The sequence below is a fragment of the Salmo salar genome, chromosome ssa29 (genome assembly GCF_905237065.1).
Source record: "Salmo salar chromosome ssa29, Ssal_v3.1, whole genome shotgun sequence".
In the NCBI taxonomy this organism is placed as follows: domain Eukaryota; kingdom Metazoa; phylum Chordata; class Actinopteri; order Salmoniformes; family Salmonidae; genus Salmo; species Salmo salar.
This window is the reverse complement of record NC_059470.1, coordinates 10,251,241-10,269,309: the sequence shown is the minus strand read 5'-3', so window position 1 is coordinate 10,269,309 and position 18,069 is coordinate 10,251,241. Positions and strand designations below refer to the sequence as shown.

At 40.6% G+C, this 18,069-nt stretch overlaps 1 protein-coding gene across 3 annotated transcripts in view; it reads right to left on the bottom strand.

Moving 5' to 3' along the window:
* LOC106590111 (disks large-associated protein 1) overlaps positions 1–12,682 on the bottom strand; it is an 86,226-nt gene extending 73,544 nt beyond the window's left edge. The window contains exon 1 of one of the 3 annotated variants that reach the window (XM_045710510.1): positions 12,410–12,682. In XM_045710510.1, coding sequence (XP_045566466.1) covers positions 12,410–12,452 — 43 coding nt within the window. In that variant the 5' untranslated portion in view covers positions 12,453–12,682. Of the gene's footprint in view, positions 1–12,382 lie in introns of all 3 variants that reach the window. The other 2 variants (XM_045710509.1, XM_045710511.1) reach the window with 2 other exon arrangements.
* Positions 12,683–18,069: the final 5,387 nt, after the last annotated feature.

Sequence of the window (18,069 nt, the reverse complement as noted above, 5' to 3'; positions counted from 1 at the left end):
AATCATGCAGTAACACAAAAGTGTTAAATAAATCAAAGTAGCCACCCTTTGCCTTGATGACAGCTTTGCACACTCTTGGCATTCTCTCAACCAGCTTCACTTGGAATGCTTTTCCAACAGTATTGAAGGAGTTCCCACATATGCTGAGCACTTGTTGGCTGCTTTTCCTTCACTCTGCGGTCCAACTCATCCCAAACCATCTCAATTGGGTTGAGGTCGGGTGATTGTGGAGGTCAGATCATCTGATGCAGCACTCCAACACTCTTCTTCTTGGTAAAATAGCCCTTACACAGCCTGGAGGTGTGTTGGGTCATTGTCCTGTTGAAAAACAAATGATAGTCCCACTAAGTGCAAACCAGATGGGATGGCATACCGCTGCCGAATGCTGTGGTAGCCATGTAGGTTGTGTGCCTTGAATTCTAAATAAATCATAGACAGTGTCACCAGCAAAAGCACCCCCACATCATCACACCTCCTCCTCCATGCTTCACGGTGGGAACCATACATGCGGAGATCATCCGTTCACCTACTCTGCATCTCACAAAGACACGGTGGTTGGAACCAAAAATCTCAAACTTGGACTCATCAGACCAAAGGACAGATTTCCACTGGTTTAATGTCCATTGCTCATATTTCTTGGCACAAGAAAGTCTCTTCTTATTATTGGTGTCCTTTAGTAGTGGTTTCTTTGCAGCAAATCGACCATGAAGGACAATGACCCAACACTAGAGGTCGACCGATTACGATTTTTCAACACCGATACCAATTATTGGAAGACCAAAAAAAGCCGATACCGATTAATCGGCCGATTTATACAGTTGAAGTCGGAAGTTTACATACACCTTAGCCAAATACATTTAAACTCAGTTTTTCACAATTCCTGACATTTAATCCAAGTAAAAATTCCCTGTCTTACGTCAGTTAGGATCACCACTTTATTTTAAGAATGTGAAATGTCAGAATAATAGTAGAGAGAACGATTTATTTCATCTTTTATTTTTTCATCACATTCCCAGTGGGTCAGACGTTTACATACACTCAATTAGTATTTGGTAGCATTGCCTTTAAATTGTTGAACTTTTGGGTCAAACGTTTCTGGTAGCCTTCGACAAGCTTCCCACAATAAGTTGGGTGAATTTTGGCCCATTCCTCCTGACAGAGCTGGTGTAACTGAGTCAGGTTTGTAAGCCTCCAAACACATGCCTTTTCAGTTCTGCCCACACATTTTCTAAAGGATTGAGGTCAGGGCTTTATGATGGCCACTCCAATACCTTGACTTTGTTATCCTTACGCCATTTTGTTACAACTTTGGAAGTATGCTTGAGGTCATTGTCCATTTGGAAGACCCATTTGTGACCAAGCTTTAACTTCCTGACTGATGTCTTGAGATGTTGCTCAATATATCCACATAATTTTCCTGCCTCATGATGCCATCCATTTTGTGAAGTGCACCAGTCCCTCTTGCATCAAAGCACCCCCACAACATGATGCTGCCACCCCCATGCTTCACAGTTGGGATGGTGTTCTTTGGCTTTTAAGCCTCCCCCTTTTTCCTTCAAACATAACGATGGTCATTATGGCCAAACAGTTCTATTTTTGTTTCATCAGACCAGAGAACATTTCTCCAAAATGTACGATCTTTGTCCCCATGTGCAGTTGCAAACCATAGTCTGGCTTTTTTATGACGGTTTTGGAAGAGTAGCTTCTTCCTTGCTGAGAGGCCTTTCAGGTTATGTCAATATAGGACTTGTTTTACTGTGGATATAGATACTTTTGTACCTGTTTCCTCCAGCATCTTCACAAGGTCCTTTGCTGTTGTTCTGCGATTGATTTGCACTTTTGGCACCAAAGTACGTTCATCTCGAGGAGACAGAACGCGTCTCCTTCCTGAGTGGTATGGCGGCTGCGTGGTCCCATGGTGTTTATACTTACGTACTATTGTTTGTACAGCTGAACGTGGTACCTTCAGGCGTTTGGAAATTGCTGAAGGTAGGCCTTGAAATACATCCACAGGTACACCTCCAATTGACTCAAATGAAGTCAATTAGCCTATCAGAAGCTTCTAAAGCCATGACATAATTTTCTGGAATTTTTCAAACTGTTTAAAGGCAATCGACTTAGTGGATGTAAACTTCTGACCCACTGGAATTGTGATACAGTGAAATAATCTGTCTGTAAACAATTGTTGGAAAAATTGCTTGTGTCATGCACAAAGTAGATGTCTTAACCGACTTGCCAAAACTATAGTATGATAACAAGAAATTTGTGGAGTGGGTGAAAAATCGAGTTTTAATGATAATTTTTTTTCATTTTAACTTAATATAATACATAAAATCTATTTAGTCACAAATAAACTATGAAACATGTTCAATTTGGTTTAAATAATAAAAAAACAGTGCTGGACAAGAAAGTAAAATTGCAATATGTGCCATGTAAAAAAAACTAACATTTAAGTTTCTTGCTCAGAACATGAGAACATATGTTAAAAGGAACCACCAGCTTTCATGGGTTGTCAATATTTCCAGTTAACATGTTTTAGGTTGTAGTGCAGAAAGCAGAGCTTGTCTGCATGGTCCCCTGTCAGTCTGCTCCTCCGCTTATCATAATGATCACCACCTCACTGAACACTCTCTCTCTTGGGACTGAAGCAGATGGGGGACAGAGAAACTTCTTTGCCAGTGGAGCGAGTGATTGAAGTCTATCCTCATTCTGCTTCCACCACTCCAAAGGCAAGTCGCTCTTTCTGTCAATGACAGGCTCTGTGAGGTAACGCTCCAACTCAATTTCAAAACGGCACTAGACTTCAGCCCTGCCCTCTTGGCTTCCAAGGAGTCTCGCGTAGAGGCTGTCCACCAGACTGGGTGGGTGATCTACCCGGACTCTTTGCCTTTTTGCTCCTGGATCTGGGTCCTCCTCTTCACTCGTCCCATCTGCTGTGGCTCTGGGATTTAGTTTCCTTAGTAGGTCAGACTCCTCCTTCAGCCACTTTTGCTTTTTCTAGTGCTGTCCCTGAGGTGAAGGCATAGCTCTTGTAATGTGGATCCAGAACAGTTGCCAGCACCAGGCACTTTGTCTCCTCGGCCTTGGAGAACCTCCTTGTCAGACTGTCCAACATGGTCTTCCGTAAAGTTGATGCCTTGAGTAGAAGAACCCTCCTGCTGCAGCATCAGCTTCAGCACCGACACATTGTGGATGATGCATGCGGCTGCAGAGTTGGAATGGCTCATCTCCAGTGTCACCTCCTCCATAGCTGCCAGAGTTTCAATTAGGTTAGAGACATTGTCCCACTGTGCAGTAGACAAACTGCTGATGTGTCCGTATTCACCTGCATACACATTCAGTGCACGCCTGTGTTCAAACATCCTCTGCAACATGTGTAGTGTTGAGTTCCAGCGAGTTTGAACTGCTTGCATGATGATGTGTTTGGGAAGGCCAAGCTCTTCCTGAATGGCCCTCAGCCTCTGTTTGGCCAGTACAGAGTTGTCAAAGTGAGTTGCACAGCTCTTCAACATGGCAATAATGTCTAGCACAGCCCTCTGGCTGGATAGGCCATCATTGATTACAAGCTGTAGGGTGTGTGCACCGCAGCTGATACCTTTCACCATGTTTGCTCCACTGTCCCTGAGGACCAGCACCACACGTTCTGTGTGGATTTCCCAGTATTCCAATATGGTCAAAAACATCTCTCTGATGTAGTTTCCTGTGTGTGATCCAGTCATAATCTTGACATTCAGCACAACCTGCTTTCTTGTCCAGACATTGTCAATGAAATGTCCAGTAAGGCTCATCAGGGACTCTGTAGTGCCTGACCAGCAGGCAGTTGTGAATGCCATGTGTGGAGCGTTCACTGGTGCCACCAGATTCTTCACAACTCTTTCATGTGTTTAATCTAGCATTTCTTTGCGAAATAATTTTTCATCTTTGATCCTGTACCGGGGTTCAGCCAGAGTAATCAGCCGCTGAAAACCAACGTCAGACACCACTGTGAATGGCTGGTTGTCAGTGGTAATCATCTAAAAAATTGCTTCATCCATCTTCTTGGCCCTTGGGTCTTTGTCCTGCCATTTTGCTTGTTTATTAAAAAGTTGTAATATTGTAGCCTGCGATGTCTGAACTGTCTGTATCACTTTTTCATCATTGCTTCCTTATGGGCTTTTGGATGGGTGCTTTCCTTGGTGCCAATTCAATGTAACACACACACACACACACACACACACACACACACACACACACCTCTGAAGTGACAAGGATACTGAAAAGTCTACTTAGGAGACACAAATACTCTCAACTGTTTGAATAATAAAAATAGAGTTTAAGTTACCTGTGATGAATGTTGAAAACAAAAACTAATTTCTCTATACAGGAATCCTATTTTAATAATGGGCATGGTACGAATTGACTACCAAAGTGTGAGTCATATTCCCCATGAAAGCTTCCAGCAAAATCTGAAAAGCGGTTCCTTCATTCATTTATTCCATAGGATATTTTTCGATTGACTTCAAATAAGGTCTGTGTTTCATCTAGGCTTACACCACCTTGCCAATTTGATAACTATGTAGATATCCATAGGACAAGGTAACTCTGATCAATATTGGCTAAATATAAGCGAAGGCAAAAAAAATTGTAGAGTGAATTTATGAAAAATATGTTGACAAACGTTACCTTATCCTAGTGAGATTTACAAAAGTATCAAAACACAGGCGGTTTACGCCTGCACGAAACACAGACCTTATTTGAAGTAGATCAAGACATTCTCTTTGGAAGACATGAACGGTAAAATAACGAAGGAACCCCTTTCAAGTTCAGACGCAAGTTATTATAGGAATTATGATGCGTCGACTATTTCTCTTTATACCATTTGTATTTCATATACCTTTGACTATTGGATGTTCTTATATATCAAATCATAGATGTAATTATAATAAACACACAGAAATATGAGCCTTAGGTCATTAATATGGTCAAATCCAGAAACTATCATTTCGAAATCAAAACGTTTATTCTTTCAGTGAAATACGGAACCGTTCAATATCTTATCTAAATATTGCTGTTACATTGCACAACCTTCAATGTCATAAATATGTAAAATTCTGGCAAATTAGTTTGCAACGAGCCAGGCTGCACAAACTGTTGCATATACCCTGACTCTGCAATGAACGCAAGAGAAGTGACACAATCCCTAGTTAATATTGCCTGTTAACATGAATTTCTTTTAACTAAATATGCAGGTTTAAAAAAGTATACTTCTGTGTATTGATTTTAAGAAAGGCATTGATGTTTATGGTTAGGTCCATTCGTGCAACGACCCGTTTGGCAAAGTAGGCTGTGATTCGATGATAAATTAACACGCATTGATTATATGTAACGCAGGACAAGCTAGTTAACCTAGTAATATCATCAACCATGTGTAGTTAACTAGTGATTATGTGAAGATTGATTGTTTTTTATGAGATACATTTAATGCTAGCTAGCAACTTACCTTGGCTCCTTGCTGCACTCGCGTAACAGGTGGTCAGCCTGCCACGCAGTTTCCTCGTGGAATGCAATGTAATCAGCCATAATCGGCGTCCCAAAAAATGGCGATTACTGATTGTTATGAAAACTTGAAAATCGGTCCTAATTAATTGCCCATGCCGATTAATCTGTCGCCCTCTACCCAACACACCTCCAGGCTGTGTAAGGGCTATTTGACCAAGAAGGAGAGTGATGGAGTGCTGCATCGGATGACCTGGCCTCCACAATCACCCGACCTCAACCCAATTGAGATGGTTTGGGATGAGTTGAACCGCAGAGTGAAGGAAAAGCAGTCAACAAGTGCTCAGCATATGTGGGAAATCCTTCAAGACTGTTGGAAAAGTATTCCAGGTGAAGCTGGTTGAGAGAATGCCAAGAGTGTGCAAAGCTGTAATGAAGGCAAAGGGTGGCTACTTTGAAGAATCTAAAATATATTTTGATTTGTTTAAAACTTTTTGATTACTACATGATGTGTTATTTCATAGTTTTGATGTCTTCACTATTATTCTACAATGTAGAAAATAGTAAAAAAATAAAGAAAAACGCTTGAATGAGTAGGTGTGTCCACACTTTTGACTGGTACTGTATATACACCATGACCTCATACTGTAAAAAATGCTGAGTTAAAAATAACCCAGCCCTGGGTAAATAGTGGACAGAACACAGTTTGGTTATTTTTTACCAAGCCACTTGAGCCTTGTTCACATCGGCAGTTTGAAGTGACTCAAATCAATTTTTTTGGGGGGCATATCTGATTTGAATCTGCTCTTTTACTTGCGGTCTGAACAGCCAAAATGCACATGGAATCAGATATTTTAAGACACATTTCTTTCCACTGTAGGTGGTTTGAAGTCAGATACATACCTGATTCCTGGCCATACAACTTGTTTCTGAATGGTCAAATCTGATGTATTTGCCTGCAAGTGTTTTTTAGACTGTTATTTGGAATATATTGTGTCTTGCTAGCTACAATGCTGACAGTTTGACAAAAACATGTGGTAGCTAACGGGCTTGTTAATTAGTGAAAATTAGTGAATGTGCTAGACAACTAAACAGCTACCTAGCAAACTAGTTAATTGCTGTGTCTTGCCAAAAATGACTTGGATCATCTTAAACCTTTGAGGCTTTAAAAGTGTTCTTACACTAGGATTTTGAACAACCATAGAATTGTTGTCACCGTAGCTTGCTACACAACAACTTCTGAGTGAGAGGAAACACGAGCACCACCACACATCAGCCTACACCACTGCGCACACACTCGTCGTTACTATGACATCTAGCGTAGCCATGTCAGCAAATTACTGTTATCTAAACACACAAATCTGATTTGGCCACTTCTAACTTGCTGTTTGGACAGTCAGTATTCCTAAACAGATTTGAAAAACAAAACCTATTTAAGGCCTGCAGTGTCAACAAGGCTTTAGTTTGGTTATTGAGCTATGACCCACAGGCTCAGAGCAAAGACTGGAGGTGTGGCTTAGTGGGGCGAGGCTTTCAGGTAGTTATTTTTGGCCACCTGTGAGAATAAATGTCATTCTGTTACACCTGTTCTGTTACAGTTGAGCACTGAGGCTTTTGTAGCTTAATGAGGCTTACATATGTTGAGTTCCTCAAGTGCCAAATGTTTATTTATTTTATTTCACCTTTATTTAACCAGGTAGGCTAGTTGAGAACAAGTTCTCATTTACAACTGCGACCTGGCCAAGATAAAGCAAAGCAGTGCGACAAAAACAACAACACAGAGTTACACATGGAATAAACAAAACATACAGTCAATAACACACTAGAAAAAAAAGTATATGTACAGTATGTGCAAATGAGGTAAGATAAGGGAGGTAGGGCAATAAATAGTCCATAGTGGTGAAATAATTACAATTGAGCAATTAAACACTGGAGTGATAGATACTAGAGTGATAGATGTGCAAGTAGAGATACTAGGGTGCAAAGAAGCAAAATAATAATACTTTTTATTTTATTTTAAATAACAGTATGGGGATGAGGTAGTTGAATGGGCTATTTACAGATGGGCTATGCACAGGTGCAGTGATCTGTGAGCTGCTCTGACAGCTGGTGCTTAAAGTAAGTGAGGGAGATATGAGTCTCCAGCTTCAGTGATTTTTGCAATTCGTTCCAGTCATTGGCAGCAGAGAACTGGAAGGAAAGGTGGCCAAATTAGGAATTGGCTTTGGGGGTGACCAGTGCTGCTGGAGTGAGTGCTACGGGTGGGTGCTGCTATGGTGACCAGTGAGCTGAGATAAGGCGGGCCTTTACCTAGCAAAGACTTACAGATGACCTAGAGCCCAGTGGGTTTGGCGATGAATATGAAGCGAGGGCCAGCCAACGAGAGCATACAGGTCGCAGTGTTGGGTAGTATATGGGGCTTTGGTGACAAAACGGATGGCACTGTGATAGACTGCATCCAATTTGCTGAGTAGAGTATTGGAGGATATTTTGTAAATGACATCGCCGAAGTCATGGATCGGTAGGATAGTCAGTTTTACGAGGGTATGTTTGGCAGCATGAGTGAAGGATGCTTTGTTTCAAAATAGGAAGCCAATTCTTGATGTAATTTTGGATTGGAGATGCTTAATGTGAGTCTGGAAGGAGAGTTTACAGTCTAACCAGACACCTAGGTATTTGTAGATGTCCACATATTCTAAGTCAGAACCGTTGTTGGGAATGTCGGGATAGTTACCACTTTGTTATGATCTTGAAATAATAATGTTATTAAGTGGATCTTAAAAGCAGGCAGGTCACCCATGATACAAGTCAGTATTCAACATTCATCCATGTCTGAGGACGTTGGGAGATAACATGGAAACCAGCCACTAGGGGCAACAGTGAGCGCTGTAACCTTCAAGTAGGTTTTGGTTTTGGTTTTGCTGGGGCTTTGTGGAAGGGGATGATGGATGGGCATAAGCATCGGCCTCTGGTTAGAAAGGTTGCATGTTCAAATCCAGTGACATAAAGTTGTTTTTGATATTTTAGTTTGAAACCTATCCCAAACCTTAACCATTCAGAGTTAATGCATAACCTTAAGAATTTGGAGTTAATGCATTAACCCTAACCTTAAAATGTTCTGAGTTCATGCTTAAACTTAACCTTAAACACCTTGAAATTTGAGAATCATGGATGAACATCTAATTCTGTCATGAGAACTTGTTGCTAAAAATATGCAATGGGCAAAAACATTGAGGGATAATGTACATTTGCAATGTACAAACATAACACGATGAACAGTAATGACATTTACTCTCAAGGGTGGACAAAAAGCCCTATCTGAAAGCCATGCACCTAATAGGCCATGCCTCCTGAAAATAACCTATGGATTACGTTAAGAAATACTCAGCATGAAAGTTAATAAAACTCCAACTGATGGTTAAATTAATGTTTGGGTAATTCAAAGGCATGGCCTAATGGGGGCTAGATTTTTATATATATATATATATATATATATATATATATATATAATTTTATTTTTTTGACCACCCATGCGTGTAAATGCAATTCATGTTAAGTTTGTACACTGACACTTATAATTTTCCTTCAATATTTTTGCATGTTATGTATTTTAATATAAAATGTATAACATTATCATTAAAATGTTAAATCAAAGTGTTAACTACCCCAACATTAAGACATGCTTAGGCACTTAGGTGGCTTGTACTTGTTATTCAAGCTACAAAAGTTTCAGTGCTCAACCTTAAAGTTATTCTGAAAAGTGATTTCTCTCTCATCACTAACTACCAGGAAGTTTGAAAAGACAGGCTAAGTGGGCATGGATCCTATCTTCATAAGCTCGCCTTGGTTGACAACTCTTTGAAACGTCTATGTCAAGCCATTTGGATGCAGTGAGCAGTGTCGCAGTAAAATCATCTTAAGCAAATTTGGTGATACACAAAACTCAAACATTGAACTTGTATCAGTAACCCACGTTCCCATCCACAGTTTTTATACTTGGAGTCATCCACCCCAGTCATAGACTGTTCCCTCTACTACCGCATGGCAAGCGGTACCGGAGTGCCAAGTCTAGGACAAAACAACAGTTTTTACCCCCTAGCCATATGACTCCTGAACAGGTAATCAAATGGCTACCCGGACTATTTGCATTGTGTGACTCCCCCCCCCAAACCCCTCTTTTTATGCTGCTGCTACTCTCTGTTTATCATATATGCATAGTCACTTTAACTATACATTCATGTACATACTACCTCATTTGGGCCGACCAACCAGTGCTCCCGCACATTGGCTAACCGGGCTATCTGCGTTGTGTCCTGCCACCCACCAACCCCTCTTTTTACGCTACTGCTACTCTCTGTTCATCATATATGCATAGTCACTTTAACCATATCTACATGTACATACTACCTCAATCAGCCTGACTAACCGGTGTCTGTATGTAGCCTCGCTACTTTTATAGCCTCACTACGGTATATAGCCTGACTTTTTACTGTTGTTTTATTTCTTTACTTACCTATTGTTCACCTAACACCTTTTTTGCACTATTGGTTAGAGCCTGTAAGTAAGCATTTCACTGTAAGGTCTACACCTGTTGTATTCGGCACACGTGACAAATAAACTTTGATTTGATTTGTGGTCCTCCCACTACGACTCGGAAAACCATGCAGTTTATTATGCTACAGATTAAATACATTATGATGAACTGCACAGGGTTGTGAAAGTGCACAGTGATATTGATGCTCCTTTCCAATAAATATTGACGGTCTTATTCTGGTGACATGATGATTGACGCTTGACTGCTGTTTGACAAATACAAATATTCTCGCTCTTATACATAATAATCTTATCATGTAGACTAGCCTACCTGCACAGCCTACCAGCACTGTATCTGCGAGCTGTTGGCGAGAGTGCACGTGCCAAGACCAGAGTAGTTTTTGTGACCAAACTATCGCTAGAGTTGAAAATCCTTTTTATTCGGTACATGAAAACTTAAGCAAAAAAGTAAATTTTGTGTGCACTGATTTGTATCTGCAACAAGTCAGTTTGGTGGAAACATATCACTGGTGGGAAAATGCACATATTTTCTTTATGCGGATTATAGAATATTTGCATGAAACTCTGTCCCTAATTTGATGGAAACCTAGCTAGTAACAACATTTTCTATATATACATCTACCATTTGGCATGTTTCTTGTGACGCAATTCACAGCAGCACTGATGGATGTATTGAAATGACAACTGAGTTAGAGTTTTGAACGACCCTCCCCCCCTTTTGTTTCATGCTGGCTGAAGACCTAGCCAGTAACTAGCTAACACCAGACACAGATGGAAGGAGCAACATATACTCTAAGTATCTTTGCCATAGATGAATAGTGTAAAGTTTTAATTACATTTGCTGACACCCTACAGTCAAATTTTGCCACCAGTAGAGTAGCAATCTAGTAATATAAACCACGCCCCTCTGCAAACACGCCTTCTCCGATGTTGGTTACTAGGTACTTATTTAAATTAGGTCAAAGAATATCACATTACTATTGGTGTATTAAATGTCACCCTATCCCTTTAATAATACCACCTCCTGAATCTAAGTGTTTGACATGGGGGAAGGGACCATTAACTTTATGATCAAACTTTATCAACAGTGTAGAAGCAACAGTCACTTCATATATTAGTCATTATACCTTCATCTGGTTTCATCCAATTTCATGAACAACATGATTTTAACTGTTCATGATAACATATTCACTTAGGATCTCACTTTGTAAAGTTGATAGGACCATTTTTTTTTTTATGAATGCAACAAGTATATAGTGCACTACTTTTGACCAGAAAGCTACATAGTGAATAGAGTGCCATTTGGGACATAACCGTTTTGCCTATGACTAATTCACAGAGGGCCCAGGGAGGGGACAGGGGAGGGGCTGTCGGGTGTGGGGTGCAGACGACTCGTCTGTCACACAGCTGGGACCCTCGACCTATCACCTATCCCATCCTGCCTTGCTCCGACCAGCAACTGATGCAGGGCTGGCTGACCTGGTTTCCCATAAAGCCTTATTACTTTGTATTCACAACCCCAGAAATTCCCCTCCCCTTGCTGCCTATGTCTCTTTCCAGACATGTCAAAGCCATATAGGCCCCTCAAACTCAACTCTGGACCTCATGGGTGCAATTAATTATCCGGTAGAACAGACACCCAGTAGGCTCTGGACCTGGTAGGGTAAGCGTTGAATACCCCTGCTATCGGCTATGTGTTCATATGCTATTACAGGGCTTGTTTCTGTGTACCTCTATGTACATGATTTGGTAGGAAAATGGAAGGAAAATGTATGAAATGGTTCCAGGCTTGTACCATGTGTTGTGCACCTGCTATCCCACATTAAAGATAAGTCACTAAAAGAAAAAGTCACTAAAATAGACTGGCAGCTGGTAACAGTTCAAAATATCTGGGCTGACCGGAATCGCACTGCACTCTCACTAATGGCAAGGAGAAATAGCATGGAAGCTTATCACTGTATGCTCTTACAAAATATATTTTTTTATTTCAAAGAATTTGTTGTAGCCTACAACACAGTACACCTATAACTGTGACAATGACGGTATAATAACAAACAGTCCATTGTCATATTAAATCAAGTTGGAAAAAACACAATTATTATACATTAGCCTATCGTTAATATTTTTTTTCTATTCATGTTGGTTTATGTAAAAGGTCCACATGATATACAAAAACTGAGATTTGTCATATCATATCATAAATCGAGTCCTTTGTTTATGCTCTTCTCATCAAGCATGAGTAAGCAGAAAGACTAGCATGGGCGCGAGGCCACCTCCCGGCTGGCACAATCACACGAACGAAGAAACACAACTCATTCATAGGTAGAGAGGAAGAAGAAGAGACATTACTCACAAAAGCGTATCCAGTGGTCACACATACCGAACAAGTTACAGAAATACGGTGAAGTGAAGGAGAAAGGCATCAGGTTTAGGGCGTTTCGCTCTCTCTAGCCCACAGCTTCTTTGATTTGGTGACGGTGCTTGCACTCTCTCTTTCTCTTGCCACAGCTTCTTTGATTTGGTGGCGGTGCTTGCACTCTCTCTTCCTCGCGTAGCCTATGATTCGATTTCAGGAGGGACGCGCAGTAGTGAGCAGTGCCAACGTTGCGCAGACATGCAGTGGGAAAGAAGCTGTCCCGGCTCGCGCTATCAGCACACGGTGCCCCCCCCACAAAAAAGATTTTTTGAATGCAGTTTGACACTAAAGTTATGTAGCCTTACACGACCGTTTGTTACAACCAAACTCTGACAACTAGGTAGGCCTACGTTAAAGTACAGTGATATTGGCAGATGGCATATAGGCTATACTTCACCGTTGACAGTGACAGGTGAATTGAGATGGCTCTTTAAAAAATGGGATTTGAAATGTTATCCCTTATTGCATTGCGAGCAGACTATACCATCTACCATCCTACATAGTATATTCTCAAATCTGCCCCCTAGTGTCCGACATGCTTTACAACTGTATCAGATGAGGAAGTTACAGTATTGGGTATCAGATACAGTGCCTTGCAAAAGTATTCATCTCCCTTGGCGTTTTTCCTATTTTGTTGCATTACAACCTGTAATTTAAATTGATTTTTATTTGGATTTCATGTAATGGACATACACAAAATAGTCCAAATTGGTGAAGTGAAATGAAATAAATAACTTGTTTAAAAAAAATTAAGAAAAGTGGTGTATGCATATGTGGTGTATGCATACCTTTTGCTATGAAGCCCCTAAATAAGATCTGGTGCAACCAATTACCTTCAGAAGTCACATAATTGGTTAAATAAAGTCCACCTGTGTCACATGATCTGTCACCTATACACCTGTTCTGAAAGGCCCCAGAGTCTGCAACACCACTAAGCAAAAGCCACCACCAAGAAAGCGGCACCATGAAGACCAAGGAGCTCTCCAAACAGGTCAGGGACAAAGTTGTGGAGAAGTACAGATCAGGGTTGGGTAATAAAAAAACATCAGAAACTTTGAACATCCCACGTAGCCCCATTAAATCCATTATTAAAAAATTGAAAAAATATGGCACCAGGGATATTCTTGAGGGAAACCTGTTTCAGTCTTCCGGAGATTTGAGACTGGCACGGAGGTTCACCTTCCAGCAGGACAATGATTCTAAGCATACTGCTAAAGCAACACTCAAGTGGTTTATGGGGAAACATTTAAATGTCTTGGAATGGCCTAGTCAAAGTCCAGACCTCAATCCAATTGAGAATCTGTGGGAACACATCCAACTTGAAGGAGCTGGAGCAGTTATGCCTTGAAGAATGGGCAAAAATCCCAGGGCTAGAGGTGCCAAGCTAATCGAGACATACCCCAAGAGACTTGCAGCTGTAATTGCGGCAAAAGGTGGCTCTACAAAGTATTGACTTTGGGAAAAGTTATGCACGCTCAAGTTTTATTTTTTTTGTCTTATTTCTTGCTTGTTTCACAATGAAAAATATTTTGCATCCTCAAAGTGGTAGGCATGTTGTGTAAATCAAATGATACAAACCCCCCAAAAATCAATTTTAATTCCAGGTTGTAAGGCAACAACATAGGAAAAATGCCAAGGGGGGTGAATACTTTCGCAAGCCACAGTATAATGTAGCCTGACGACTCACACTAAGTGGTGGAAAAAGTACCTAATTGTCATACTTGAGTAAAAGTAAAGATACCTTAATAAAAATGACTCAAGTAAATTTAATGTCACCCAGTAAAATTCTACCTGAGTAAAAGTCTAAAAGTCTTTGGATTTAAATATACTTAAGTATTAAAAGTAAATGTAATTACTAAAATATATTTAAATATCAAAAGTAAAAGTATAAATAATTTCACATTCCTTGTATTAAGCAAACCAGAAGGCACGACTGATTATTTTAATTGTTTTTATGGCTTGCCAGGGGCACACTCCAACACTTTACAAACGAAGCATTTGTGTTTAGTGAGTCCACCTGATCAGAGGCAGTAGGGATGTCCACCAGATCAGAGGTAGTAGGGATGACCAGGGATGTTCTCTTGATAAGAGTGTGAATTGGCCATTTTCCTGTCCTGCTAAGCATTTGAAATGTAACAAGTACTTTTGGGTGTCAGGGAAAATGTATGGAGTAAAAAGCACATAATTTTCTTCAGGAATGTAGTGGAGTAAAAGCTAAATATAGATAGCAATGTACATACACACATCCCCCCCCCCACAAAAAAACCTACTTAAGTACTGTAGTACTTTAAAGTATTTTTACTTAAGTACTTTACATCACTGCTCACACAATTCTTCTGCTGCTCTGTCGTTCACTACATCATTGAAGTCATTTGTGGTGATGAGGGGCACAAGGGGCATGGTACAAAACCAAGTCATCAGCGATTGGATCGTCTCTAACCAAATCAGGGTATCAAAGCCAATGACACAATTTCAAACTGCCGCTTTGACCACATGTGTTCTGGCTCTGGCCCAACCCATTGGTTTCTGGAACAATCAGACAGCCCCAAATGTGTTGTGAAGGGTCGGGGAGGTACTCAGATCCCATACTCATTGTGGAGAAGAAACTAAAGTCTGTGGGCATGGCGTATTGTTTTGCCGGAGCACGGAGTGGTAGCCAGGAAAGACATTACAGGTAGCCAGGCAAGATATACAGTACCAGTCAAAAGTTTGGAAACACCTACTCATTTAAGGGTTTTTCTTTATTTTTACTATTTACTACATTGTAGAATAATAGTGAACACATCAAAACAAAAAGATTACACATGGAATCAGGTAGTAATCAAAAATGTGTTAAACGAATATATTTTAGATTCTTCAAAGTAGCCACCCTTTGCCTTGATGACAGCTTTGCACACTCTTGGCATTCTCTCAACCAGCTTCATGTCACCTGGAATGCATTTAAATTAACAGGTGTGCCTTGTTCAAGTTAATTTGTGGAATTTCTTTCCTTCTTAATGCGTTTGAGACAATCAGTTGTGCTGTGACAAAGTAGGGTTGGTATTCAGAAGATAGCCCTATTTGATAAAAAACCAAGTCCATATTATGGCAAGAACAGCTCAAATAAGCAAAGAGAAATGACAGTTCATCATTACTTTAAGACATGAAGGTCAGTCAATCAGGAACATTTTAAGAACTTCTTCAAGTGCAGTCACAAAAACCACAGAGCGCTATAATGAAACTGGCTCTCATGAGGACCACCACAGGAAAGGAAGACCCAGAGTTACCGCTGCTGCAGGGGATAAATTCATTAGAGTTACCAGCCTCAGAATGAGACACATCTTAACATCAACTGTTCAGAGGAGACTGCGTGAATCAGGCTTTCATGGTTGAATTGCTGCAAAGAAACCACTATTCAAGGACACCAATAAGAAGAAGAGACTTGCCTGGGCCAAGAAACACAAACAATGAACATTAGACTGGTGGAAATCTGTCCTTTGGTCTGATGAGTCCAAATTTGAGATTTTTGGTTCCAACCGCTGTGTCTTTGTGAGACGCAGAGTAGGTGAACAGGTGATCTCCGCATGTGTGGTCCCCACCGTGAAGCATGGAGGAGGAGGTGTGATGGTGTGGGCGTGCTTTGCTGGTGACACTGTCTGTGATTTATTTAGAATTCAAGGCACGCTTAACCAGCATGGCTACCCCAGCATTCTGCAGCGATATGCCATCCCATCTGGTTTGCGATTAGTGGGACTATCATTTGTTTTTCAACAGGACAATGACACAACACACCTCCAGGCTGTGTAAGGGCTATTTGACCAAGAAGGAGTGTGATGGAGTGTTGCATCAGATGATCTGGTCTTCACAATCACCCGACCTCAACCCAATTGAGATGGTTTGGGGTGAGTTGGACCGCAGAGTGAAGGAAAAGCAGCCAACAAGTGCTCAGCATATGTGGGAACTCCTTCAAGACTGCTGAAAAAGCATTCCTCATGAAGCTGGTTGAGAGAATGCCAAGAGTGTGCAAAGCTGTCATCAAGGCAAAGGGCGGCTACTTTGAAGAATCTAAAATATACAATATATTTTGATTTTTTTCAACACTTTTTTGGTTACTACATGATTCCATATGTGTTATTTCATATTCTACAATGTAGAAAATAGTAAACATAAAGAAAAGCCCTTGAACGAGTAGGTGTGTCCAAACCTTTGACTGGTACTGTAATCATCAACATTCACAGAATAAACACCAATACAAACTTGTCAAAGCATTTATTCTGTTTTCAAAATACGCATTTTGAAATCTGTATTCATTCAAAAGAATTTAGTTCCGTTAAATCTCTATAGGAATTTTTGACCAGGTAACTAACAAATTATTTTGGTTTATTGAGGGAACTATACTGTAACGTATTTGACTTTCCAAAGCTTTGACCGTCACATTCAAATAGCTGAGGTAGCAGATGGCCAATCCACAGTAACCGACGGCAACACCGTGAAGCCGAGAGATGGGTCTTTTGAACGTCATAACAGACGCTCCCTACATTAGCCCTTCCATGTATCATCATCACAAGGAGTTTTGAATGAGCTTCACTGATGTACACTCAATATGGCCTTCCTACCACCTGTTGCCTTCCTCTAGCTCTGATAGAGGTAGTTGTCCTGCAAGGCAGTAGGAGATGAGGCAATGTGCCATTCTCAGAGTCCCTAATCACACCATTTTCCCTAAATAATGCATTACGTTTGACCCGGGCCCATTAGGGCTCTGGTCAAAAGTAGTGTGCTACGTAGGGAAAAGGCTGCCAGGGACACATATATAGACGTTGGAATTCACAGCATGTTCCCCATAAACAGACGGGACTGCAAAAATCGCTATGCTACACCAAGCCCCTAGGGGCAGTGTTGACCAGCCTTGATCTCAAATACCAACTCTGACACAGACTTATACGGACTCGCATAACATTGACTCTAAAATTATATTTTGAAGCTTTACAGGCCTAACTCCATGTTCATGCAGCAGATCAGATTAAAAGTATTTTTTCTAAACCCTATTTGCAACAAAATATCATAGTTATCAGAAGGAGTCCAAACAAACAGAGAATGTCATGTTAGAACATAAGAGGTGCCCACACGCACGGCACACACACGACACATGCACACCGGCACATGCACCGCCTAAAGTGACGTAGCAGTTCACAAATTTCTGTGTTACTTTTAGAACTACTGGCTGAAATTATACAAAATCTATGTAACATTTACAGTGCCTTCGGAAAGTATTCAGACCCCTTGACTTTTCCCACATTTTGTTACGTTACAGCCTTATTCTAAAATGGAATAAAAACAAGTTTCCTCATCAATCTACACACAATAGCCCATAATGACAAAGCAAAACAGGTTTCTAGAAATTCTAGCAAATTTATTACAAATAAAAAACAGAAATACCTTATTTATTTGGGTTTTCAGACCCTTTGCTATGAGTCTCAAAATTGAACACAGGTGCATCCTGATGTTTCTACAACTTCATTGGAGTCCACCTGCAATAAATTCAATTGATTGGACATGATTTGGAAAGGCGCATACCTGTCTATGTAAGGTCCCAAAGTTGACAGTGCATGTCAGAGCAAAAACCAAGCCATGACGTCGAAGGAATT